The sequence below is a fragment of the Columba livia genome, chromosome 8 (genome assembly GCF_036013475.1).
Source record: "Columba livia isolate bColLiv1 breed racing homer chromosome 8, bColLiv1.pat.W.v2, whole genome shotgun sequence".
Taxonomy (NCBI): domain Eukaryota; kingdom Metazoa; phylum Chordata; class Aves; order Columbiformes; family Columbidae; genus Columba; species Columba livia.
Window position 1 is genome coordinate 25,567,521 of NC_088609.1, and position 26,493 is coordinate 25,594,013.

The 26,493-nt window shown below is 45.5% G+C and overlaps 1 protein-coding gene across 4 annotated transcripts; it reads right to left on the bottom strand.

Annotated features, from left to right (window-relative positions):
• Positions 1-3,264: 3,264 nt before the first annotated feature.
• LRRC8C (leucine rich repeat containing 8 VRAC subunit C) lies at positions 3,265-26,485 on the bottom strand. 4 transcript variants are annotated; one of them, XM_065071179.1, is made up of 5 exons: positions 26,351-26,485; positions 22,775-23,125; positions 12,734-12,965; positions 11,605-11,746; positions 3,265-9,424 (listed from the first exon to the last, which is right to left on the bottom strand). In XM_065071179.1, the coding sequence occupies exons 4-5, from the start codon at positions 11,740-11,742 to the stop codon at positions 7,154-7,156; spliced, it is 2,409 nt and encodes an 802-aa protein (XP_064927251.1). In that variant the 5' UTR covers positions 11,743-11,746; positions 12,734-12,965; positions 22,775-23,125; positions 26,351-26,485; the 3' UTR covers positions 3,265-7,153. The 4 variants fall into 4 exon arrangements, with proteins under 4 accessions (XP_064927251.1, XP_064927250.1, XP_064927253.1 ...); XM_065071178.1 differs by having other exon boundaries at positions 12,734-23,125; XM_065071181.1 differs by lacking the exon at positions 22,775-23,125 and having other exon boundaries at positions 26,351-26,460.
• Between the last annotated feature and the right edge of the window lie 8 nt (positions 26,486-26,493).

Consider the following 26,493-nt stretch of genomic DNA (forward strand, 5'->3'; position numbering starts at 1 on the left):
GATCAACTGGGGTAGATGGGGTTGCAGATCCCACCAGCACTGGTCCTGCCTGCAGTCGTGCCTGGCACTTCGGCTTCCTAGAGTTACTCTTTGCCAAAGGGATTACTTTGTTCTGTGGTTCTGTTTGGAACTTGTTTTGGACTCGTAAAAATCTCATGTAGCTTCTAGCTGCCACCAGCAACTTGTTCCTAAGGCTAAATTGTCACTGTACTAAAGTTCTGTGCTTCTTTAACTACTTCTATCTGCTCAGAGCAGGGAAACAGGATGTCATAGCTTTGCCAAAATATTTTACTAAATAAACAGAACTGCAGGCAGTCTCCACAAACCAGTCTCAGAGTGCCACATGACCTCAACTGGCAAGAGACAAGGGTTACACTTAAATTCAGTTTTAATTCAGCAAAACATCAACACTTATTTACCACAGTCCATAAAATTCATGTGACAAAATACCTCCAACAGATGGATTAGCAGCCTTCTTACTCCAGCAATGTAAAAGCACAACAAATCAAGTCAGCACATGTTCTGCAGTATCACACAAGGCTGGCAGCAACATATGCACTTGCTGCAATCTCTTTGTGCTTGGGGTCTCTCAGTGTGTCTGGCAGTCCTAAATTCCCTTGCCACTTCTGTCTTGCTCCTGAGGGATCTTCCAGTTGTCCAGAGTGGCTAAGGGTCAGCCTTTGTGGTATCCATTCCATTCCATTCCATTCCATCCCATCTACCCAGTGTGACACTGTAAAGGGACACAGACACTCACAACCCATTCGGCCTGTTGGTATCTGAATGGTTTTGAAGGAAGCACCATCTTGCCATTACCCTTCCCAATGCCCATGTCACTGCCACCTTGCCACATCAAGGATGCTGCTGGATATGCTACTCAGACTCCCAGTTTAGCTGCAGCTTCAAAAGCCTTGGCAGCGGAGGAGAGGATGGGCTGATAAAATCATACGTGAGAGAAGAATGGTTCAAGCTTGTCTGCAATGTAGGTGTTTTACTCCACACCTTGGGATTGCACATCTTGCTGGTGCTGCCCAAGGTAGTTCCTGGGAATCTGGCCCTTGCCAAGAGCCACCAAACCTGTCTGGCCATGACGGTTGCACTCCTTGAGGTTATTGCATTTGTTTTCTCATTGGAAGCACAACCTCTAGGGACATTTAGGTCCTCCCTGGTCCAGAAGAGGTGGAAGAAGACCCAGTCTGGAAACCAACTCTATTTCAGGCCTGTCCACTTGCAGACAGCCCATGTGTGAGGACCCAGCATGGTCCTGCCAACCACCGTAAGCAGCCTCACAGTTTACTTGGCAGAGCCAAAGCTGTCAAACACAGCCCAATCACAACACAACCTACTTAGTACTGAGACAGCGATCAAAAACATAACCCCTCTGCCAGCACAAGCTCCATCAAACATGCACCTGGAGCCAGAGAGCTGGAGCAAGGTCCTCATGCTGGTTTGGGCTTCCTTATGTGCAAGCTCTGGGGCCATTGCCATGCATTGCACCTCTGCCAAATGTCACAGCCCCTGCACTGCACCAGCCCTCTCTGATCCCAGTGGGGACAGAACAGGTCCAGCCCGGATTTGTCGTCTGCACCCACAGCTACAGACAAGAGCATGACTAAGGGCAGGACATGCGATGGGAAACCATGAGCTGAGCCTGGGGTGCTCAAGAGTGGAGGTGGACCCGCAGAGACCTGCTGTGCCAAGCCGTCCCACCAGCAGGACATTGCCTGCCTGGCCCTGCCATGGCGCTGCCCCAGGGGGGAGGAGGCCTTGCCCTCCTGGCAGACACGCTCTGGCCTCCATGCTCCCATGGCAGTCCTGGGCTTCGCCTGTGGGCTGTTACTCCCACTCATGCTGCTCACGGGGACAGAGGTGGCAGTGGGGAAGATCTGCACCCTTGGCACGAGGGTATCTCTGAGGCAATCAAAATTGAAATAAAAAGGAGAAATGGAAACCTCCTCTTCTTCATCTGAATCTTCAGGGCTTCATGCATGCTGCAAAGAAAAGAGGACAGACATGCATATTTTTTGCCATGGCCCATGCTACCGCATACAATATATAAGGGCATATAAGCAAATGGCCACAGGTTTTGGGAGTTCCCAGTAGTCACTTGGCATGAAGTGAAGGACAAGCAGGCCCTAGTGTTGCTGCTTGCTGGTGAGGAGATGATGTAGCTGCTGGTGGGGCTGTGACCCTGTGAGCCCCTCAGGCTGCATGGTAGGGGTTTCTCAGGGCACAATACCTTTTCTGGTTAACTCCTGCTCCACAGCACCTGTATTCAGGAAATCGAAAGAAGAGGTTTGTTGGGGCTCAGCTAACTCAGACTGTGAACTTCTCCTGCCACCAGAACACTTAATAAACAAGGCAACATCTGCTCCAGCAACGTGATGTCACCACCCTAGGGATCCCTGCGGCAGTTTCACCTGTGCCATCATCCCCATCGCACCGGGTGCGGCCCCGAGATGGTATCTCCTGTGGGGCCAGTGGGAAGAGCAGGGCTGCAAGGAGCAGAGCAGCTTTCCCAGCCTTCTGCACCTTCACAGGGAGCAGCCCGGAGATGAAGAGCAGGTGCTGTCAGAAAGGCCTCCTCCTGCTCTTGCATGAGACCTACTGTGCCCCAGGGACAGCACATCCTCCGTGCCAGCTCCCTGCTGGGGCTCATCCAGAGGTAAAGCTGACTTGAGGTGCTGTGCTTGTCGCTCACCTCATCCCCTGTGACCACAAGGACCAGAGGAGAGCATTTCATGCTCCATTTCAGCTGCACAGCCTTGCCTCGATATAGAAAAACCAAACTGAAACACATTATTCCTTCCAACTTAAAGATTCAGAGAAACAAGGATAATGTACCATGCCAAGCGCAGGCAGCATGAGCCCATCGCCTTTGGTCAGGAGATTTACAGGGGGTTACATCAGACGGCAGGGCTGGCAGCATAATGTCCCTCAGCGGCACAGGCAGGTGGCAGGGGGGCCTCCTGCCATCCCGCACCCCAGCAGAGCACCAGGACCGGGGTGCGGGAGCTGCTCCCACAGGGACGGCATCTTCACCAGCCACTGAGCTGGCTGCTGGAGCGAGGGGATGGAAGGAGCGCACAGGAAGAGAGACCTTCTGGCTATAAATCCTGTCAAGTCTAGCAATGTTTTGTCCAAGAATACTTTCCTGACTTCCCTCCCAAGGGATCACACCCAAAAGATGGTTATGTGTGATCTTTAGGTAACCCAGAAACAAAATGTTTCCCAAACAAATAATCACATTGCAGTCTGACAATGTTCATTATTACAAAACAGCATTTTATTTCTGTTTTTTCTGGGTGTACTATATTGCAACGTAACACTATGCAGGTCTATTATCATATTAAGATTCTTGCTACAGAATTAAGAAGTTTGTCCATTTGGTCAAATTTCAAAGTTTTTCCTTGGCATTCTTACAGGAGTGATCACCACTTAAGCAGACAAATTACTGGTAGTGCCAGAAATGTGATGTAAGACTTGGACCGGGTGCTTTCCAATCAGAATTTGCAAGAGTTGTAGGGCTGGCTTGATGCAGGAGGTCAACACAAATATCCATCCTAATTTTGACACAGGAGGAGATGCAGATCTCCAGATTTTGATCACAAAGTAGATTTGCTTTTCAGACTTAACATACTGTTAGGGTTGTCTGCTTATTTCTCATATACTCTTTGTCATCTCTGCTTCTGTTACCAAGGAAGATTTGTATTATATAATGTAAAATGCCTTGCTTATATTCTGGAATTATCTTACTTGTTAGGCACCTGATTAATGTAAGTAGTTATACAAACTCATAGAAACCATGCCTAAAGTATTATCCACAAAACATCCATCCATTCCAAGTCAAATACTATAGGTCACAGAAAAGTCTAGTATGCATTGCATGTGAATATACATATGAGCAGTACATGAATCACTGAGTAAATATGGCACTTTTACATATTTTCCTGGGTGTCGTACAGAATTAGGAAACAATCTTCTCTTAGCTGACGCATTTCTAAAATATGGTTTTGGAAAATACACGCCACAGACTAGACAGTAAGTTTAGAAAAGTCAACAGTGCAGCTACCTGAGTTTCAGTAAGTTTCAGCAATTAACAGTAAAGTGATATTTTATCATTCACTGCGAGCCTGAGGGTTTTCTGCTCACAAAGCCATGCCGCCTAACCCTGCTGCAGATAAACCAGCACAGCTCTCCAAGCACGCGGCTCAGCAAGATGATGATCTGACACAGCAGCTCAGCACCTCCAGAGTGACCTGTCCCACCTTCTCCTTGCCCAGACCCTGGCTGCGGAGTCCTGTCCCACCCTGGTGTCCATCCGATCCTTTGGAGAGCTGGTCCAGCAGAAAATCAGCCTTTTATTTGTTTTTTTGTTTTTTTTTTTTTTTAAACCAGCTTACTTTTCTGCTGGATGGGAAAGTTGATTTGTCCTATGGAGGGATCAGACCAGCACCAGACCAGTAAAGGTACAAGAGAAGCAGCCAGAACCCGTTGCAGGAATGTGCGCAGAGGAGGGGTAGGGAACTGCCCCTTTTTGGTGGCAGTGAGCTGTTAGATTGACTAAGCTGTCTCGGCAGACCAAACCCTTGGAGAAGATACAGTTATTAGTGTGAAAGTGCTTAGACCAGTATAGTTTATTCCTATCTAGAAGGTGAATAAAGATATACCAGCACAAGGCACTTTATACTCATGTAACTGTGTCCACATGAGGGGTTGCACTGGTATAAGTATAATCAATAACAAATAAAAAAACCACATCCCCTAAGTGATGTATTTACAAAAATGGCATAGAACAAGCCTTCAACCTTCAGGTATGAGGTGTGCACAACTTCTGCTCAGAAAACAGACCACAAACTACACATGAAAAAAACATTAGACACAAAATAAATTAGGGATTTAAAATGCTACATCTAGGAATATAAAGATTTTTTTAAAAAACTTTAAATGTAATCCTGTATTTCAAATCTAAGTAAAATAACTATACAGCTCCACTGATTACATGGACATTTTAAACAGTTTACATTCATCAGGGACAACAGCACTTTGGTTTACATAATTAGGTTAATATGAGCAATGAAACATTTGTCTCCCTCACATTACATCAAAGTGAAATACATTTAGAATATATATACTGCCAAGCTGTCCAATAACTGCATTCCATACACGAGTAGGAGTAGCTCTTGCAAAAGCTACAACAGTTAGAGGTCTTTAACTGAACTAAATCAAACCCCTTCTAAAAAGCTTGCTTTGATTCCTTCATCCCTGACCCATTTTTGATTAATCACACGGATCTTCTCCAGAACATAGCCAAGCACAAAAAATAACTCTGCCTTGGTACTATGGCAAGCCCACATACCAGACTGCATAGCACACACCAGACTGCATAGCACACTCTGGATTCAGGAGGAAATTCTCATTTCAGTTTGCCTCCCCACCTTTGTAACTCAGACTTTTAAAACACCAGTGGGCTTTTGTACCAAGCTCAAGAATTCAGATTGACTGTAGCTCAACACACACAACAGCAGTTAGAAAACATTTAAGAGCAACCAGCTTGACAATCATCAGACAATTATTTTACATAGCTTTGAACAATCAGCAGCTCAACCTCTGCAATTTATAAACAGCATTGCCTCCTAAAGAAAGTTCTTATTCCTAGATATCCTTGCAAAGCATTTATCCAGTGCCTGCATCTGATTCAAACATGTTGTTGGATAGGATGAAGATATCTCCCAGCAAAATATTCTACTATCATATAGTTATTTTTTATTAGCTTAAATAAGCTTGTGAGCAGCACATGAGTTATCATAGACCTGCCAAACTTGCCTAAAAGAAAGCAAATGGCTGGATTAAATAAACTGAACATGGCTTCAGAGAATAAAGTTCCCAACCTGATGCATAATCATTACAGATTATTACATTGTTTTACAAAGCAGACTTCCAACTGTATGATTTCCGATTTAATTACTAGCTGGGGGATGAAAACATAGCCTTCATCCCCATCCTCTGGTAGGCTGAGACTTTTGAGAAGTTAATGTATTCATTTAATTTTATTTTTGCAAATCTGCAAATGTTCCTGTGGTGGGCTCTGTTATAGGATAGCCAAGCTCAATTAAGGAGCATTTCAGCTGCTATTTCCTTGTCAGAAGCTTTACAAACTAGACATGATTGCACTTTTTCTGATCCCACTCCTGCGAGGTGCTGAGCATCCCGCTGGGGACTGACCTGAGGGGGCAGAGGGCACCTGTTCCCTGGCAGGACTGGGGGTTAGTGGAGGACGTGTGGGGGATGTTTCCAGGTAGTGTTTCACCTCGCTGAGTCGTTGTTCCCACCACAGTGAGTTCATTGCACCCTTTCCATTCAAGTTTGCAGGAAATGGGCAGCCCAATCCCTTTGCACTGCTTGGAAAATCTTCAACGTGAGTCACTTTGGTCGCAACTCACCTGTGAACCGGGACCTTCCTGCACCAGAGAGGGACTCGCAGCCAGTGCCTCCTGCCATGTGTGAACAGAGAGCTGGACTAAACTTGCCAAAAGTTTCTGAAGGAGTTCTGCATGCTCCCTCAGACCCATTAAAATACACAATAAACCTTTTCTACTTGCTCTGACCAGCTGAGAATACCACGTCATAAATAAAAAAGGATGGTCAACCCAGATTTGATCTTGTTAGATGTTGAACACCTTCTGCCACTGAAGAAAAGAGGAAACAAGGCATTCAACACATGCAGCACCACCCGTTGAAGACCACGTCCCAAGGAATTAACAATAACCAGGAAGACGATATAATAATCTATTACAAATTATGTAACCCAAAGCATACAGCTTAAACATAGTTCCCCTGTTGGGATTAGTCAAAGGAAAAAAAAATCAGCAGATAAAACCATTTACTTTTACCAGTAAAAATTAAGTTACAGACACCCTTGTTCTCAGGGCAAAACAAACTTAAAAAATACCTTAAAACAGTGAAAAAATACAAGAAATTTTTATTTAAAAATATATGAACTCCTTACTCCAAATTTGTTTGTACAGAAAGGATTTGTTTGAAAAAGAAAAAAAATAATGACAACAAACTAAATGCATATTTGGAGTACGCACTTCCTACAGTATATTTGGTAGAAGCGTTATTTCTGTAAAACTGAGTGAGAAGACGTTAGTTATTCAGCTTTCATCTGTTCCCTGACATCAGAAGGCAAAGTTTCAAACAAGGTGTCCTCTACAGTGAAACCAGTCCGCTTCAGAGCTCGGCATTCACCGAGCTCAGGTGGGAGGATTTCAAAGTGATTGCCTTTAATATCCAAGTGGGAGAGGAATACCAAATTACCAATTTTAGGTGAAAGGACTGACAAGTTATTTTTCCCGATTTTCAGAGTCTTAAGTTTTTTGCAAAAGTAGAGTTCATCTGGCACGCTCTCCACTTTGTTGCAAGTAATGGAAAAGTACTGTAAACTCTGCAGAACTCCTATTTCAGGTGGGATAAAGCGAATGTCATTGTAAGACAAATCCAAATATCTGATTTTGTTGCATAGGAATAGGTGGGATGGAAGAACCTCTATTTTGTTATGGCTGAAGGAAAGCCGCTCGAGACTAGTGAGCTTCTTTATATGCTCTGGGATGTACGTTATGCTGTTGTACCACAGCTTTAGGATTGTCAGTTTTCGCAGATGTTGAAAGCTTACTATTTCTTCAATGGATTTGAGGTTGTTTTCCTTTAGATCCAATTCCTGAAGGCTGAGAAGGCTGAAGACTGCATGAGGTATGCGCTCTAAATCACAATGAACTAATTCCAACTGTGTCAGGTTGACCATCTTCTTCAGGTTGTTGAGCATCACTAATTTAGTGCCATCATTATAGATGCACAATTTTTGCAGGTGACTTGAAACATCAACGGCAGATTGTGGGATTTTTGACAAATTACTTTTTATGTAAAGAACTTTAAGGCTTTTAAGTTCCCGAAAGGACTCCAGTGTAATGTTTTTGGAAATATCGTGACTTAGGGAGCCAATTAAATAGAGCTCTTCCAAATTTCTGAGGCCATACATCCAGTGTGGAAGTTCTCTCATGTCATCAAACTTCACGCTCAAGATCTTGAGATTCTCCTTCAGAAACGCCAAGGCAGCACTGTGGATCTTCACAGAGCACTGGTGCAACGAGAGCTCTTGGAGATTGTCCAACTGTGCAATGGTTGCTGGTATCATTACGTTATTAATTATTTCAAGTTTTAACGACTGCAGCTCAGTAATTTCAAAAACTGTGTCTGGTAGTCCAGAGAGCATGAAAAGCTGTAGCTCCAAATGGCTGTGGGAGTTTGTCTGTAGCCTCTGTCGCAGTTTATCTGCAGTCCACTCGTTGTTTAGGTTCAGCTGTTTCAGCTTGTTTTCACTGACCTCAGACAGGAAGACAGCAAACCTCTTGGAATAGAGAGGATCATACTGATCGATCATATGAAGCATAAAAGCAAAGTCATTCTTGACATCTGGGATATCATCAATTCCTGTCTCTTGCCGAACATATTCAAAAGAATATTCTTTCAGTGAGCGGTAAAACAACCAGTACAGCGTGTAAAGGCATGTGAGGCCGTAGATGCTTACAAAGCACAGGTAGCAGTAAGAAAGTTTAGAGAACAGATGTGCCATCGTGTGATTGCAGCAGAAATTCTTATATCCTGTCATGTCTTCAATATCAACATTACAGACTACTGTAAAATTGACTTCTGACACAAGTGCTGTGTTGTAAGCAATAATAATGAGGAATTTAATTACCTTAAGTACAGTCTGGCGAACGTACATGACATAGAGTATATCGCCCTCTTCAACATGCAGTCTGAATTTCTTCACCTTTTCAAAAAGTGCTTTGGCCTGCTCACCTTCTTTCTTATCTAGTGCCCCAGGTGTTCCCTTATCCACAACTAACTTCTCAGGGATTGATTTTAAAGACTGTGTCTTGACCAAAGTGCCCTCAGCGTTTGGCTGGATAGTATTAGACTTGTTTATGTTGTTCTTCCTGTTGTCTTTCTCTTCAGAGTCTTCCCCTGACACTTCAGATAAGGCTCTTGTTGTCCAGGGAGAATCGAAACATTTCCCGAGTATTGAAATGAAGTGTTCAATTTTGGAGCTTGATCCAGGGAATTTGAACCAGAAGTTACTACACAGCATGAAGACCAGTGTGTGTATAAGGACAAGGTAAGGGAAGTACTTGGCATACCAGTGCAGGGCACGTTCGTAGCACACCTGATTTATAAAGCTGTATTGCTGAAGGTCCAAATCAGTCTTCAGCCCTTTCATCTCAACTGTAGCTGGAGGGGTGGATGGCTTGAGTGGAGGAAGGGGGGTTGTATCTGGGATTGTGTTAAACACATTGGAACTATTAGATTGGTTCTGGCAAGGCTGTACGCGCTTTGGAAGGCATATTATCTTGTCTTGCATGACCTGAAATACACAAAAAGATATCTTTTAAACTGAGGTACAAACAATGGTGGCAGTACCAATGGTAGCTGTCCTTGGAGTTCCTCCAGCTGCCAGGGATTCCTCCCCACAGCCTGGTTCTTGGCCCCACAGGCTATCATTATTATTATTATTATTCCTAACAAGACGCTTGTTCTCCATGCCAAGAACTAGGTCACCTCTCTTCATCTATGGCTAGCTTTCCAGAATTTGAATAAGGGGGCACTGAGATAATCCACAAAAAGGAAAAGTGTGGGTAATGTCTCCAGAAAAGGCCAGGGACCTCCTGCATTGCTCTCCCCAGAGTCAGACTGTTCTTGCCAGGTGTATTCACCCTGGCTACGTGATGTTTGGAGATAGCATAGGCTTGAAATCAGCGTAACTGCATTCATGTGGCTTTACACTCACACTGTGATGTCTTATCACACCAAAAATGGCTGACAAAGGGCTAACATTGGCATATCTATGCTGGGACATTATTAATCCTCAGTCTTAATAAAGACAGACAGAGATAATAGATAATTGATGGCATTTGTGTGCGTGTGTGCATGGATATAATTTTTATTCAGTTTCTCTTTCTAATACATAGAGTCCTCACACCATGCACTTGGGAGAAAAAATGTAGCTCTGTCCTTCTGTCCTTGTGTCTGTCTACAATGCAAAACAAAGCAACTTTCTTAATTTGGGCTGGCCAGCCATGTTGACAAACTGAGGTCAGAGAGCCTTTAGGGACCAACCACCTTTGGTTTAACTTGGGATAACAGTTTGTGTTCAGTGCAAGGCTCCCTACAGGTCTGAATTTAAAATGCTAATCCATTGTGATAAACTGAGGAGATCTGTTATTTGTCCTGAATGACTAACTGGGATTAGCCCAAACTAAGAATATGTGTGTAGTATAGATGTATTCTTTGACATCATGGTTGTTCAAAGCACTAAATATAGGGTATGCAATGAGAACTACCAAAATCAGATCTTCCTCAACGATCCACCTTGGTGTAAGGAGATGCTGAGATGAGACAACATGTGTCATAACTGTTGACACATCAAAAACTCCTGCAGTTAATCTTTGTCTGTAAATGCTGTTCCAATATACACGCTCACTTACACCCTGGATTTGTGCCTCTGGTAATAAGCGGGAATTTAAAAAATTGCCTGCTATTTGCCGTGTTTCCAAACACTATTTTCAAGAGTGCTTTATCCAATCAAGCATGTAAACTCAAAAATAACCCATGTTCTACTTTGTTGGCTTAAGCAAACACTTAGCTACTAATGCAAAATTCAGCCATATATAAAGAGATTTTTTAAAACATGGACATAATATCTTTTCAACTGAAAACACTTGGAGAATACAGGCAAAACTACAGTTGATTTAATGTGAAATTTGGGACATAGTATGTGAAAATCTTGGGCCATGTAAGTGAGCAAATTGCCCTGAAATAAGAGCTCTACCAATGTGTCCCTTTAGCTCCACTTCTAAGTCATGCCAAGAAATGTGAGATCCATGTTTGAACTAGTACTATGACTTTCTATTTTTGTGAAGTCCTTCCCAAACAGTACTTTCCATTTCTTTTCAGGTCTTGGCTCTTTAGCAAAATGTAACTAACAGTGATTGACAGTAATGTCAATTGTTTACATGGAAGCATCCTCAGACATGCTTTGGAATGGAAGAGGCATAATATTAGTTGTGAGTGGTGTTAATAAAATAAACATTCATTTCAAATATCTTTGAAGCATAACAACAGAAAGAATATTAACATTTGCCAAATCAAGAAAAACAGAATTTACAAAATCACATTTTTCAAACTTTTAAACAGAAAAATGGCAACAAATAAGAACTTACAGGGATCATCTGTTTTGTTATGCCAAATTGTGGTGAAAACAGGCATCCAGGCACAAGTCAAACCAACAGGTCTTATCTTAGCTGGCACCGCTCCACTGACTCTAGCGCAACTCTGCTAATTTACAGCTGCTAAGGCTGGTCTGTGTTATTTGATGTTGCTACCTAAACAGATATAATCCTGGGACCAGCAAATTTTTGCTTTGTTCATGATGAAACCAAGAGATAAAACAAGACGTGACACCATCCTCCTAAGGACCTTCCTCGTTTGTGGTTTTCTTTCAGCATGTCCGAGAGCACCCGCTCGCTTCCCTCCCATTTGATTTACCTGTAACGTGCACCCAAACACACCGATCATCAGCATGGCGACGGAGAGATAGTCTGTGAACACATCCCACCAGGGCTTCAGCACCCTGAACGCCGGCTGCTGCTCCGAGAACTGGCGAAACTCGGTCACGGGAATCATTGTCCTGCAAAAGAGCAAGGCCAGCGCTCAGCCTCCTGCAGCCCACACCCCTCAGTCTGGGCGAGCAAGTACTTCTGTGAGGCTTGAAAAAAACCTGCTCTGGAAATGAAACTCCCAGGATGTGGCATGAAAGCTCCTGGTTGCCACCCACGCGATATGTCGGACACCCTGCCGCAGAGGAGGGATGCTCCTGCTGCCCCCCTGCAGCTCCTGTGAGGGTGGGAGAGCAGAGCCAGGGTCCTGAACATGCAGGCAGGCAAATCCCCCTCTGCATTGACTCCAGCCACATCTGATGGGTCAATGTGGCCTTCTGAACCCCTGAAACCAGCCTGTTCTGTAGACAGAGACATTCAGCTTTATACACATTAGCCTTGATCTCAAAGGTCTGCCTGAAATGCTTGTCCTGCACTCAAATTTCACAGGCCTGTTTAGCTATCGTGTTTCATTCACTTCCATTTTATTCATAAAGGCTTCAGGGATGCTTTAGAATATTTGTGTGCACACTCACTGCAGTTTTAAATCTACTGTGTTTTGAGTGCAAGTTGCTAAAGTGCTTTCGCTAACCAAAACTACAAGCAGATCAAGGGCTTTATCTTCACCCCAGATGTCGAGGCTTACATCACCACCTCCTCTGAAAAATCAGCTAACACATGAGCATGTACAGGCAAAGCAACTCATTTCAAAGCTTACAGCATATTGTGTAACTGAATCCCTGAGATCAAACCAGTACTGAAACTCCCCAGTAAGTTACAATGTAAAGATCAACTTGCATTGAAACATAACAAAAATACTCCCAAAGGCAATTTACACAATTTGTCCTTAACATTGTAAATGCTCACCACAATCACTTCATATGACAGTAATATTGGAAGAGTCCATAATCCTGATCCAGCTGCGCACTGGGACCCATTAGTGTGGGTTTGGTGCCATCCAGCTGTGCACAGGCTTAGGGATAAGCACACCCATGCTGATACGCTGCCCTGGGACTTACGGGATTCAGTTCATGCAGAGCCAGGGATTCGGCAGGGAGGATTCAGACTCCAGCAGCTGCAATTCATCGCAAGCATACAGCCATCCTGAGAATTTATCGCTGACTCCCACTGCACTGGCCATACTCGCATGGAAAGATGCTCAGTTTGACACCTTCTCAGGGACAGCTGTGCCTCTGCTTGCCCAGCTGATCCTCAGGAGGAAACACAGTCCCCAAAGGCACAAGGTGACGCCTGTAAATGAATCTGCGTGAGTTGTTAGGCTGGAGCTTTGCAGCTGAGTGGGTAGCATTAAAACTTCTTAACCCCTGTCTCCCGCTCCCTTTCTTCTTGCAAGCCCCTGGTGTTGCTTTAAGCACTACTTGGCCAGGCAGCAGAAGCTTCTCTCAGCCTCTTGTCCTTCTAAAAGCTGTCCCCAGGATGCACGCTGCAATGCCAGATGAAATGGCACAAACCTCTCACATAGTTGGTGATCCCCAAGAGGACGGCAGGCTGTCCTCTGCAGCACTGGCAAATTAATAGACCATCAGTGAAAATGATGGCAATGCAAGCCTGACTTCACACAGCCAGCTCAGAGCTCGACAGTGTCCATGCCAACAGGCCTGAATTGCTGCAGTGGTGGTGAAGGAATGCAGCATTCATTATCAAAATGCACACAACCAGGAGCTGCAATTCTGACTTTTGTGTGCCTGTCTTGCAAACACTCAGCAGACATATCAGGGAAGATAGACCTGTACAGCAGAGAACAGCTCAGGTAGCTGCTGGAACAAACCTTTGTTGCTTTTCCCTTTTATTTTAGAAATACTGGTGAAAAAAACGTATCTCATAAATTAGAGGTGCCCCATGCAGCTTTAAGCTCATGCCCAGCATTCCTTCAGTTGAACCTGGGGAGAGGAGACCCTGCGCTGGCAGCAACCAGCGGCGCCTGAGCTGAAGAACATCACGCGCTGGTCTCTCTCCTACACCTGCATGTGTTCCACTGCCATCAGTAAGGCATTGCCTCCTCTTTTTCATTTCCACATGAAATATAGTTGACTGGCAATAGCTGATGGTAAGCTTTAAAAAATAATTTTTCTGTGAAGCATTGAAAAATATAGAAAATGCTTAAAGAAATACACTAACACAAATGTTAGCTAATCAGTTGCCATGCAACAGTCCTGCTCAAAGCCTTGTAACACATATACCACTGCCAGTTCAGGTTTTGAGGCCAGTTACCTGACTGGAATGACATCAGTACACCCAAGAATACATATCAACAGATTGCTTTAAAATCACAACATTTCCTTTCCTCTGCCCCACCCTTAAATAAGGGCTTATAAGTGCTTTTTCATATTCTGATGTCACAGCCTCTAGAGGTCCTATTTGTAAGGTTTTTCCAAAAGTATAGACAAATTGAGTGTCGGGCAAGACAGAACCGTGTTTCCTGCAGTGGAAACTCTTGAGAAAACACGAGGGCTCACACACACCAAAACACACAGTGCCCCAGGTCCTCCCTGGTTAGATGTCTGAGCAGCTCTGTGGATCTGAGCCACGGCACTATGGAAGTTCGCAGTACAGAAACAGAGGCAGCGCCCAACAGCAGACGGGACTGGAAACTATCTTGCAAATTACTGTGCAGGGGCAGCTTTCAAGACCAAAAATTAATTTGGTTGTTGCATTTGACAGGTTTAACTCTGTATTTTTAGGAGTCTTTTTTGTGTTATATATTTGCTTTATTTCTTCTAAGTGACATGTGGGGAATTTAGATGATGGCAGGCAGTTTCTGGCACCACAAATACAGGCTGCTCTGATCCCCTGTTCCCTTCAGAGGCTGCTGTTCGTGTAGTCTGACTCCTCATTAGCAGAGTGCGCATCCTGCCACCCTGGTCAATTGGCCAAGCAGGGGGAGACCTACATACAGAGAGCCTCTCCGACCCATGCTAGGAAACCCATCCATGAGGGCAGAAGACTTGCAGTCCAACATCAGACATCAAAATCTATCTGCCACTTATGTTTATCTTTATTGCTAAAAAAAAGAAAACAAATGTTACCAAATGATGGCAATGGTACTGTGCATAGTAATGGTAAACAAACCAACAATGTCCAATGACAGACAACATGTTTTAACTTCAGGAAAAAAGACATTCACCAGGAGCTTTAAATGGAGATTGGACATGAAGTGGGATAATGATTTTCCAGAATCCTCTTGAGAAACCCCATTGCTTCTCCCTTTGCTGCACCAGCAAGAAAGAGAAAATGCCAGAAAGAAACGTAGAGAAGCCCAGGCGGACCAGTGCTGCTGGTATCTGCACGCAGAAAAGAATGACATTAAATTGCTTTGTATTTCTCTCCCTCTTGCCTCTTCCTTCTTTTCCGTTCTGGCCTGTCCAGTGAGTGAAAGTATATTTCTTAGCAGTGGCTTTGAGACCTCAGAAAAGACACAGCAGGCCCGTGTGGCTCAGAGCAATCCTGAAAAGTCCCTCCTGGCCATGGCTGGAGCCCAACTCTTCCCCGCTGCTGCACCCAAAGCCACAGCACTGCCAGACACATTTATGACCACACACAAACCAAAATGAAGTGATTCAGCCAATCATTAATTTAAACAAATCAAAACAGGGATGTTAAAAAGTCACACTGCAGCCAAAATCACAGCAGCCCCTGGGACAGCACACCATCCACTCTAGATTCTTGTATCTTCTTATAACATGGAGATGGAAAAAAAGGAGTTCAACATTCCAGCTGTTGAAAACTAAGACAGCATTACTAATTGCACATTCAAAATGCTATTTAATGGAACAATACATTGTAACTGAAATGTTGAATCTAACTTATGTTAAACACTATTCTAACTTAATTTAAGAAATAGTGAATTCTAGATATTGGATATTTTTTCCAACTAAAATCAGAACTCATTCTCTTTCTTCTCTCTTGTATTTCTAATAATCCTCAGTCTCCAGAGAAAAGAAAACTGTACATGAGATAAATCATCTGGTATTCAGCTAAAAAGGACTTGGATTAAAAAGAGTTGTACTGGCTGTTAAGCACTGCTGCTGAAAAGAGCTGAAGGTTGGCCAATTAAATAAAACAAACAAACAAAAACTAAGAAACCAAGCCCACAAAAAACAGGAAATAGAGAAAACTTGATAAGGGAAAACAAAGATATGATAATAAGGAGAAATCCAGGTACAAGGAAGGTGTGTCCAGCAGAAAAACTAACTGCAGGGATCAGCTAATACATGGGCAACTAGGAGAGAGATATGATGATTTAATGTGACCTAAAAGAGCTAAGGAGAATAAATAGATCCAAGTCAGAGAGAACTGGAAACAAATTAGACTTAATAAATCAAGAGACTGAATCAAAGGATGATGGTGAAATGGCCGCACTGTGGAGCAAATGAGCTTCTTAGCAATTTGCCTTCATCAGAGGGAATAAAGGAAAGTGGTGGGGACAGTCTGGAAGTGATGACGGCTCTTGCCAGTGCAGCTAAAGAGAAGAACAAGTAGGTTTTAGAAATCGGGCAGTTCATGTGACGTGCACTGCCGAATATAAAGGAAATTATTTCATTAACTTCCTGCCCACTGGCAGCTCGGAGGATGCTCGGAGATCAGCCAGGGGGTTCTGGGCAGAGAACACCTTTGCAGTGCTGGTGCCCGCGGGGCACAGCTGGGGCTCTGGGCAGCGGCCGAACCTCTGCCCCCAGCGCTGCGTCAGCAAGGCCTCTGTGTGAATGGACACAGAGCTGCTGACGAGCAGTTTCCAGCGGTAGCTGTAGCCTCCCCACCTCCACCAGCGACAGCAGCCCAACGTACCAGCCCTCCCCAGCCCCGGCATCGCATACCCAGGCTGGCACCGCTTGCTGCCGGGACTGCACGGCCATGCCAGCTGTCACCATACAGCCAGCAAAGCCCTGGGGACAAGCCCCAGCTTAACACTTTGCAAGTAGGTGCTGTGAGCTGCTCCCCATAGCTTCATGTCCACTAAGCTTCTGTGACCTGCCTTGCAGCAGCACTCGAAGGATCCCAGGCAGATGGGCAAATGCTTGGCCACATAAAAGTTTACGCACTTGACCTGTCCAAAATGTGTGTGACACACCCTCTCATCAAGCTGTATTCATCTTGCATCTTGCAAGACACTGTACAAAAAAACCCCCATATTAATACTCAGAGAAGTGCCCCTCTGGTGCAATCCGGAACAAAATCAGTTTTGGCTTCTAGCAGCTTCCCAGCCCCACACTCCAGCTATTGCTAGGTGACGGCTGGTATTTTTAAGCAGATTCTCACGGAGTTACTTCATTCATTTCACGGAGTGTAATTGCGTGGGTTGACACCAGCCCACAGCAGAAGCAGAGGGTCCATACAGCGCTGAAGAGCACCGCTCCCACTCTGCCCCACTTCAGCTGTCAAGGTACAGCTTGTGGAGACACTGCGATTAAGAGAAGCACAGTGAGTGAAACTGAAAGAAATAATGGGGCAGCCCTGCTTTACCTAACCTGCGGCAGGTCCGCTAGCACCCATTCCTCACCCAGGCAGATGCCAGCAGCTCCTGCCACCGCTCCCCGCCATGGTGAGATGGGCCAGTCTGCCTGTCCCATGCTGCCAGGAAAGCTGCCGACTGGTCTGTGCCCTTCCCCAGGCAATGCTCGATATCAGCCCTCAACAGCAGCCAGCTTCTGTCCCAGCTGCTGCCTCTTTGCCCAGCAAAGCCCAAAGGCCCGACCCCACACTTGCTGACCCTCACGTGACAGACAAGCACTGTCACAACTGCTTTGTGTGCTGTATGCGGGAGACCAGGACTTGCAAGAGCTACATTTGCCAAGCTACAGGTGTTATTCACCAGAAGTCAAGCCCTTTGCTATTTTGTTCTTCCAGCAGCAGTTATTCAATCATGTTGCCATGCGTTGAAGCAATCACTGTCATCCAGTAGTTTTAGGGGAACGACCACAACCACAGACCAGAACTTGAGCGCCTGGGTGCTGGATAGGCAACTACCATCCAGAATTTATTGGTTCAGTAGGGGCAAGGTATGAATAATGCATCAGAGAGAAGAGGAACTTGGCAGGAGGAGAAAGACAACATGTTTACAACTGGGAAGGATAAAAAGTTGGTGCAATTTCTTAAGATGACTAGAAAAGATGTTTAAATGATTAGCCAGCTGATATTTAACCACATTTCCTTGACATCGCATCAACTTTCCTCAGATGCAGGATCAGCACCACCACCTCCTGAGCGTGGCACCAACCCCAGGCAGGTCCCAGATGCTATGGAGATGGCCCTCACCCCTCCACAGGGAAGGAGCTTTCCCCGTGGCGTGAGGGGCCTGGTGGCCACGGGGCCAAGACTGCAGCCCAGCTGAGTACACTGGGAAGGGTCAAGGCTGTCCTCAAGAGACAACTCAGACTGGGACTGCTTGGTCTTTCACATCAGAGATGTACTGAAAGGAGAAAGTGCTGGGTTAGGCAAAGCCTGCCCTACTGGCTGTTTTAAGCATACGGTATGTGTTAGGATAAATTATGAAATGCCTTTTGGGAATAGTGCTGCAAGTAGGTCTCTGGGTTGGTTCCCATACATGATTTATTGCATATTCATCTTCATTAAAGGCACAGAGCACAGCACATATTTAACACACAAGGAGCTTGTGAGCTGGGAGCGGGGACCCTGCAGAGCCCAAGTGCTGCAGGCTCTGGGTGCGGGGGCTGCACTCCGGTGGGTTTTGTGTCATGCAGGACATGGCACTGCACACCCTGAACTCATCAACCTGCTGCCCTGGGCTGTAAACATTTGCTACTCTGCACAAATACCATAAAGTTGCTTTCCAAGTGATTCTCTGCTGTCTGGCCTTGGCCACCTTGGGCCAGGAGCTGAAGTTAAGCTAAAGTGCTTCTCAGCACAGGGTCTGAGGCTGCACTGAAATCCAGAATTTTGCATCTTTACTTTGCCTGAATGGAACCTACACACTGAGACAGTTTAAGGGAGTTTCTCAGCCAGGTTCACAGGGATGTATTCTTAAATACTCTTAAATACTGGCCTATGCAGAGCCCCAAGGCTTGAGGCCGCAGTCTCGGCTAGCCAGGGACAGCAGGCACAGCCTGGCACTAAAATGGCTCGGTACTAACATAATCTGTAATGGTTTCTGTTGATTATAGCTTTGCCAAATTTGCATTTGAGGTTGGGGGCCCTGGCATGACCATAAGGAAAAACCTGCCTGTTCTAAAACAAAATTTAAATGAGGATATAGCCAGCAACTGTTCAAATCATTTCTAGAAACAAGCTTCAGGGAACAACATTGGACTGTGAGCACTACAAAATTGCGGCCTTTTTATTTTAAACTTTCCGGAACCCCGTGCCCCAAAATTTGGCCTGTGTACCAGGGACACACTTCTTACTGCAGCGTGAGCAGCTGCCCAGAGCTGTCTGATTTATAAACCTCTGGGAACTGTGGTTTTGCATGTGTCCTTTGATCTCAGCAGTCAAACACTTCATCTTCAGCATGTGTCCAGGATCCCCCCACAGCTTCTGGCACTGCCCGGGCTGGCACTACAGAGCACAGATAATGAACCTGCTTCACTTCATCACCTCACCAGGAGAGGACTAAAAGCGGACACAGGCACAAGGCACCAAGTCTGGAAAAATGAGATTAGACTAAGGGGGAAATAAAATGATAAGAGCTGGAATTAGTAACTTCTAATTCCCAAGAGGTTGATGTTCCAACCTTATCTGTGTATTCTCACACACATTGTACATGCCATGAATCATGTCTGAACTATCCTGACATTCTGTTTCGGTAATTATCTTGCTGTATGTTTGCATTGACCAAAATGTTGAGCACTTTGGTCAGTGCAGATGCTCGGTCAGTTCCCATGTAACACACAATAATAACTCTGCTACTACCTTCTCCCTGTATTTGAGGCATTTCAGGAGACCAGTTTCCCTGCTAGGCTTTACAGTCACTGATGTCTCCTGTAACATAAGGTTAAAAACAAAACAAAAATGCCACAAGTTTTTGGTTGCAAAAACTACTTTGAATGCTGGTTATTTGGGAGTATGGCAAAAAAGTATCATGTGTGGCCACTTTTCCAAACATGACTGGTTACTTTGTTCTCTTGCTCTTAGCACAGATTTTATAGGAAGAAATACCACCATTCTGAAATAAGAAATACAAACAAATGATATTGTTGCTTAAACATCCCGCTTTTAGAAACTGGAAAGCTATTAAAAACAAACCATTTGCATCCAAACAAATATTTTTAGAAGTCCCTGTGTTTACTGTATTTTCAAACAAACTGCTTGAAATTCATCTTCTTGGGGCTGAGGCTGGTGAGGAAACGTGGCCCAAAGGAAGAGCAGAGCGTGAGTCAGGAGTGCCCGTGGGGTCCCGGCCGTGGGCTCCCTGTGCTCCTGCTCTGGGCAGACACTTGGCCCCGCCACACTGCTGCTTCTACAGCTGCAAAACAGAAACCTATCTACTTTCTTCACTACCTGTAGTGTGAAATATGAACAAAAAGCACTACAAAATCATAACATACTAATTTGTCCCGTTTTCTGCAACGGTTGAGTCTAAACTCATAACATGCCAAAACCTCCCTGCAAAGCCACTGGAGTTATTTTGATTTCATATCACCATTACCAAAATTACGTGTCATGGCACTAGTTTGCAATCTAGGGAGCAGATAAAATACAATCAGCCTACAGAAGACATTATTCCAGCAAGCCTAGTTTGGTAGCCCTACAAAACCTGCGCAACCCATGCAGTTTTCATCAGTTTCACTGATGCAGATGAAAGCAGGCTACCTATGACCGGGCTGTCCCCTGCGTCACAGCCCTGCAGCGTAGAAATAGGGTTTCGCTTCCAGATGGACTGACTGGGGAAGGCCAGGCTGTGCCACCTGAGCTCCAGCATGGGCACAGGAGGGAAAGCCGCCCTCCGTTATGCCAGCTGCCACAACCGAGCTTCCCCAGTGCCCCAGCTCTGCAAGTCCACAGCTGTGGGCAAGACTCCAAGAAACCATTGCAGATTTAATTGCTTGAGAAAACTGAGAAGGGCATAGCTTCCAGAAACTTGCTGAACACTGAGACCTTTTCCATTCTTTTCCCTCTGAGTTACCGAAGCCCACGCTGCACGCACCCAGCATACACTTAGGCTCCCAGTGTCTCTCTGCCCAGCACCCAGGAGCGAGCGTGTCAGATTCAGCGGTGAATCCCCTGCTCTGCTGCCGGTACCACCTGCTGCAGCAGTGGAAGCTCAACACCTGAATCCAGAACTAAGAGGAGACATAAAGAGGAAGCAACTTTAATAAACTGCAATTCAAAACATACGTTGCAATTTCCACCTACGCATACAATGAGTGCCGCTTTGGCGACAGATCCTAGACAATAACCTTGTTGTTTGTTTTAATTGAGTCATAGTACTTTTTCATGTATTACACACCAAAAAAGACTTCCTATTGTCAGCAGTTCTTTGACTTCAACTTGGTTGGACTGCAGGGAAAAAAATGTTCAGGGCCAGATTCTTCCAGATAAAGTCTCAGTGAAATCAATAGGAGTTCTCTCTGTACCAAGCACATAAGCCTGTGTGGAGATTTGGCTTTCCTGAGCTATTTGTCCAAATCTAAAGAAAAGTACACTCTACACATTTCCATGTCAAAGACGACTTCAAAGGCAAGACTCACCATTTTTCAGCTCTGGGAGTAACATTCTTACTTTATCAGGGCTATCACTCAAGCTGCCGGTCTTCTTTCCAGAGCTGCAAAATGTTCCTAATGCGACTGAAAACCTTTAACAGCACACTAAAGCACTGAGCAAGCAACTATGCAGTAAGTGGTATTTCAGTACTCCTGAAGTATGTCTAAATGATTGAGAAAAGTAAACTCACATCAAGTTTTAATGAAAGTTTCAGAAGGTTTTCCACAAACACTTACTCAACATACCCATAGATAATGGAGACAGAGACAATGCCCCAGAATGTCAGAGGACAGACAATATAACACAAACCAGTGCCATTCATTGTGAAAGGAACAGGCAGGGGCCTTGGGCTAATACAAGCGCTCATGACAAAAAATGTTCAGCTGCTATAATTAAAAATTAATTCCTAATTGGGACAGGAAGCACAAAGGGTCCATTCTGAGCCTTAAGCAGCTCAGCCATCTGAAAAGTTAGTTAAAAACTTTTTATGCAGTGATTGAGCCAAAAAACGTTAAAGAAATGCCTGTTTTCATGAGTTGTGAGACTTTTTCATATAAAGGATCTTTTCTGCTTGTGCTTGCGGGCTGCACAAGAGAGCTTTCTAAACTTTGTGATAGTCTCATAAAACATGGATCCCCAAGTGCCTGGATAAACACACAGGTATTCCCAGACTGAAATGCAGCTCACGTATTTTCCTCCCCGCAAAACATCCTTTGTGACAAAACCCCCTAATGAGAACGATAAAGTTCATGGTCCCATCCATACTCCTCAAAGAATAATAAAGACTAACATAAGTAAATTCAAGTACATAAAATGGAAGCGATTTACACATACTTGAAGATAAACATTAACAGCTACAGAACCCGAATCTCTATTTTCATAAGATGACTTTCAAAGATCATAAAGTTCAGAGATGTGGAAAACCAGAGCTATCTGCCTAACCTCTCTATTGGAATCCTTCGGTATGGTGTCCAGCCACGGCTCACCGAAAAGGGATCAGCTCTAAACTTGTTCCACCAAAAAGTCTGTTGCTGCATCAAAAAACAGAAAGAAAGGCTGTGCCCATCAAGCCTAAACTTTGTGAGATCCAAGCAGTTGATGGAGGGTGGGGAGGGCCATTCTGACCGTACTGTAACAGGTGTGCAGGTCTTTGAAATTATTTTGTCATAGGTAAATGATAGCAAAGAGCAAATACTCTTTTTAATCTCATTGCAGTTACCAAAGGGCCTTTCCAACAATATTGTCTGTGAACACCCATCTTGCTCTATAAGCTTGCATGAAAACTATCTACCCCTGCAACAGCTCATCAAGCATTCACATCAACTGGAAAATGATATCTCTAAGGGTGCTTGCCCACAACACCAAACCTGCTTTCTGACAGCAACCTGCAATTCTGAGCTGTTGCATTCTGTGGTAAATCACACGTGTATCAGGATGTCACACCGCTGCATGCCCAGGGCAGGGCTTGACCCGTGCTCTGCTTCACCACATTCTCCAGAGCAAGCAATTCATCCAAGCTGCCACCTCTCTTTCTGTGATGAATAAATAAAACTGGAAATGTTCTCAGTGCTTCAGCAGCCTTATTGCTGGCTTCTTGAATTTTGGATCCTCATCAGTACAAAAATCTCTATGTGCTATTGCCGCTGAAGGGAGACATGAGCCAGCATCTCCGTTTTCAGCAGATCATCGTTTAGCCCAGGATTTGAAATTGGTATAAAAGGCTGGATGCTGGTCACCTGAAAGTCAATGGAAAAGTTAAATTTTACTTTGGCAGAGAGAAAAATGAATTTTTAATGCTATTATACAGGACCAAATATTTTCACATATGCTGGTTGAAATTCAGTGGCACTTTGTACACTCACTGTGACAGCAGCATTAGCAGCTTCCCATGGAGAACAGTGCCATTCTGTGCCTCAGGGGAGGCCCTTGTTTTACTTCAAAAACCAAGAAAACACATGCACTCTATCTTAACGCAGGATTCTCTCAAACAAACGGAAAATGTGCAAAGCACATACACAGCACTATCCTACCTTTTAAAAACCTGATCTGATCAAACACTAGATTGTAAATCAGTCCTCCATGAGATGGAAAAAGAGTGGACATAACATCCGAACTGGAAAAAAATGCCAAGAAAATCATCCTGTTCCAAGCTTACGACTTTCTAGATGATACAGTTGTAAAGTTTATGCTGTGTCTGATTAGCTGCTTCTCTCAGGCACTAAAATGTAGAATGAATACAGTGCAGGAAAGCTGATCCAGGGTCTGCCAGGCTTGAAGAGAGCTCTAAGGCACTGCCTGGGATGGGAAGACAGCGATGCCTGTCCTGTGTTATGAGTGAAAGCAGTGGAGCAAATGGCATATTCACACATGCCCAAGAAGGTGAATCAAACCTCATATAGTGTCTTCTTAGTGGGAAAGAGATCTTAGAAACATGAACCCAAACAAAAGCTATTGCACTATAGCTTGAATTTGCAGAGCTTTATCACACAGAATCCCTTGGCAGACAGCTAAAGGATGAAGAAGCGAGTAAAGTTTCCATTATGTTGAGTGTGTGAAATCCAACACTTGTTAACATTCTTCTGACAAATCATTCTGGAAGGAGAATGGTTTCTTTGCTTTACTAAGTAAGGTTTCAAGGGAAGTATTTTGGGGTTTGTTTTCCACCCCCCCCCGAGATAAGTTGTTTCTTTTTCAGGGTTTTCTTTAATACAAAGGCCCTGCCCTTCACAACTCTATAATAATAAGGACAATATCTTTTCACTAAGTTTTCCTCAAAGAGGAAAAAAAATCCTGTAAAATTCAACTCTAGCTCCTATTATTGTGAATTGTTTGGATGGTAATTGATATTTAGGGTTTTTTTTTTCCTTCCTGCAGCATTCAAAAAGGCTTGTGCTGGGAAGTGCCTTCTGGTGCTGAATAGGGGCCACTTCAACCAGTTGCAACTGAGGTCAACAGACAATCAGGGGAACTGCTCCTCCCTGCACTCTCTGACCCAATGCCTTATTTTGGGTTTACTGTGTTGTTACTCTGGCACTAAGATCACCTGAATATTGTTTAACCCTCTCTATCGCCCAATCCAGATGCCGCCCCCGTCCCGGTCAGAGACCCTTATCATGGGCTTCAAAAACCAGATACCAAAGTGGGATGCGGCTGCCTCAGAAAATCACCTTAAACCAGTACAGAAGCTGAGTGCAAGATAGCACCAGGGCAAGGAGCTTCTGTGAAGAATTCAGCTGTCTCTGATTTTGTGCTTCACTGACAACCAGCACTGGCCTTTTCCAATACTGGGCACACAAAGTAACTAGATAAGTAGGCTTTCCATCATTAACTTTCTTTCTAAAACTGCTTACAAGAGTAAATAGTAACAAAAACCCCACGGAAAGTCATATTACAGTAAAACCTTCAGCAGTGTCCGTTATTATTCAGACTGGAAGAAAACAGCATCACGGCTGCCACACATTTAGCAAACTCAGAATACGACTGGAAAAGGAAATGATTCAGAAACCACAGGTGCTCAGCACCAGGCTGCTGTGCCTTGCTGGCAGCCCCTGGGCACCAGCACTTGTGAGACAGCAGGAATCCAAGGCCAGGTCGAAATTAGGGATCAACTCAGAACGGGGCTCAGCCCAGCGCTGGATGCTGATCTACACCACAGTCACAAACAGGCATTTCCCAGAGAAGAGTGAGCCCAGGGGAGTGAGTGCTGCCCTCCTGACTGCTGTAATCTTGCCAAAAAGAAAAGCAAAAGCAGGTCGGATATACTGGGGGGAGGGGAAACATGCATATTTGGTTGAATTGGGAAAGGAGATTTTTATTGGAAAAATTATTTCCAATATTGCCATCTTTTTCTCCACTATCTTGCAAAGCCCCTTTCTGCCTGTCCAGTTTTTTGAGAGCATCATTCAAGCCTACAGTGTTCTTTGGCAGCAAACATGTGTATGTGTGTCTACAAACAGTGCTGCCCATAATACCAAGTCTTTTCTCACAGAAAGTACTTATTCAAGAAAAAAAAAAAAGGTAAGCCAAAACTCACATACTCATCTGTGCAAAAAAATTTATTCACTTTTAAACGTTTTCATCCTAATGAAATTATAGTAGGAGGCATTCGGCAGTCTTTCATAAGCCTCTCATTTTGCTTGGTCAACTCTTTCCAGTGAACTGGACAAACTGCATTTCGCGAATAATGAACAAAACCACCCATCACACTGCGACAAGGCAGAGTTGGTTTTAAACCGACTTCAAATCAAGATTGCATATTTCTTTTCTAAATCTCCTCGAAACAAAGCCACTGACGCCGGGGTCTGGCAGTGCCGCCAGGGGCTGCGCTCCCCCCCGACCCGGCGGCAGGGACCCCCCGGGGCACGGAGCCCCCGCGGAGGCACCGCGGTCCTTCTGCCCGCCGGCGGGCGCAGCGGGAGCGCGGCCGGACCGCCACATCCCCGTCCTGCTCGCAGCCTCCCCGTAATGCGGGTCGTCTTGGGGTTCTTCTTCGGGAAAATACCTTCAAGGGCTTCCCCCGAGCCGCCCGTCTCCACGGCGACTGTTTCGCCTCCCCCCCCCCCGCGCAGACCCCGCTCCCGGGAAGCCCCGCTTGCCTCCGGGCCGCTCCCCCGCCGGGCACCCCCGGGGCCGCCCGAGCGCCGCGGCCCGGCAGCGGGGTGCGCCGCCTGGCCGGGGATGGGAGGGAGGGGGCGGGGGGGCTGCCGCGGCCGCTTCCCGGCGCCCGTCCGCGGGGGAGGAAACGGCGGCGATCCCGGATAAAGTTTGGCTCCCCCGGCGCTGCCCAGGGCGGGGGGCAGCACGGCAGATGCCGCCGGTAAGCAGAGCGCTGCCCGCACCGGGCCGCTTCTCCTCGCGGCGGCTCAGTCCGCGCAGCCACCCGAGTCCCCTCTCCGCAGCGATGCCCCGGCGCGGGCAGCGGCCGCCCCGGGGAGCGGCGGGCGGGGCGCGGCAGTGCCTACCTGGTGCGGGGTCGGGCGGGGGGCGCGGGGTCACGGGCGGCCGGGCGGCAGCGCGATCATGCCGCGGTGCGGGGCTGAGCGCAGCGGGCAGGGCCGGGCCGGGCCGGGCGGGGCGGGGCGGGGAGGCCGCCCGCCCGACAGCT

What these genes read in the sequence shown, in the direction of transcription:
- LRRC8C (XM_065071179.1), bottom strand. Translation starts at nt 11,742, where the DNA reads ATGATTCCCGTGACCGAGTTTCGCCAGTTCTCGGAGCAGCAGCCGGCG. An exon ending in TGTTTGGGTGCACGTTACAG is followed by an intron (nt 9,425 to 11,604) that starts GTAAATCAAATG and finishes TGTGTATTTCAG; the next exon opens with GTCATGCAAGACAAGATAAT.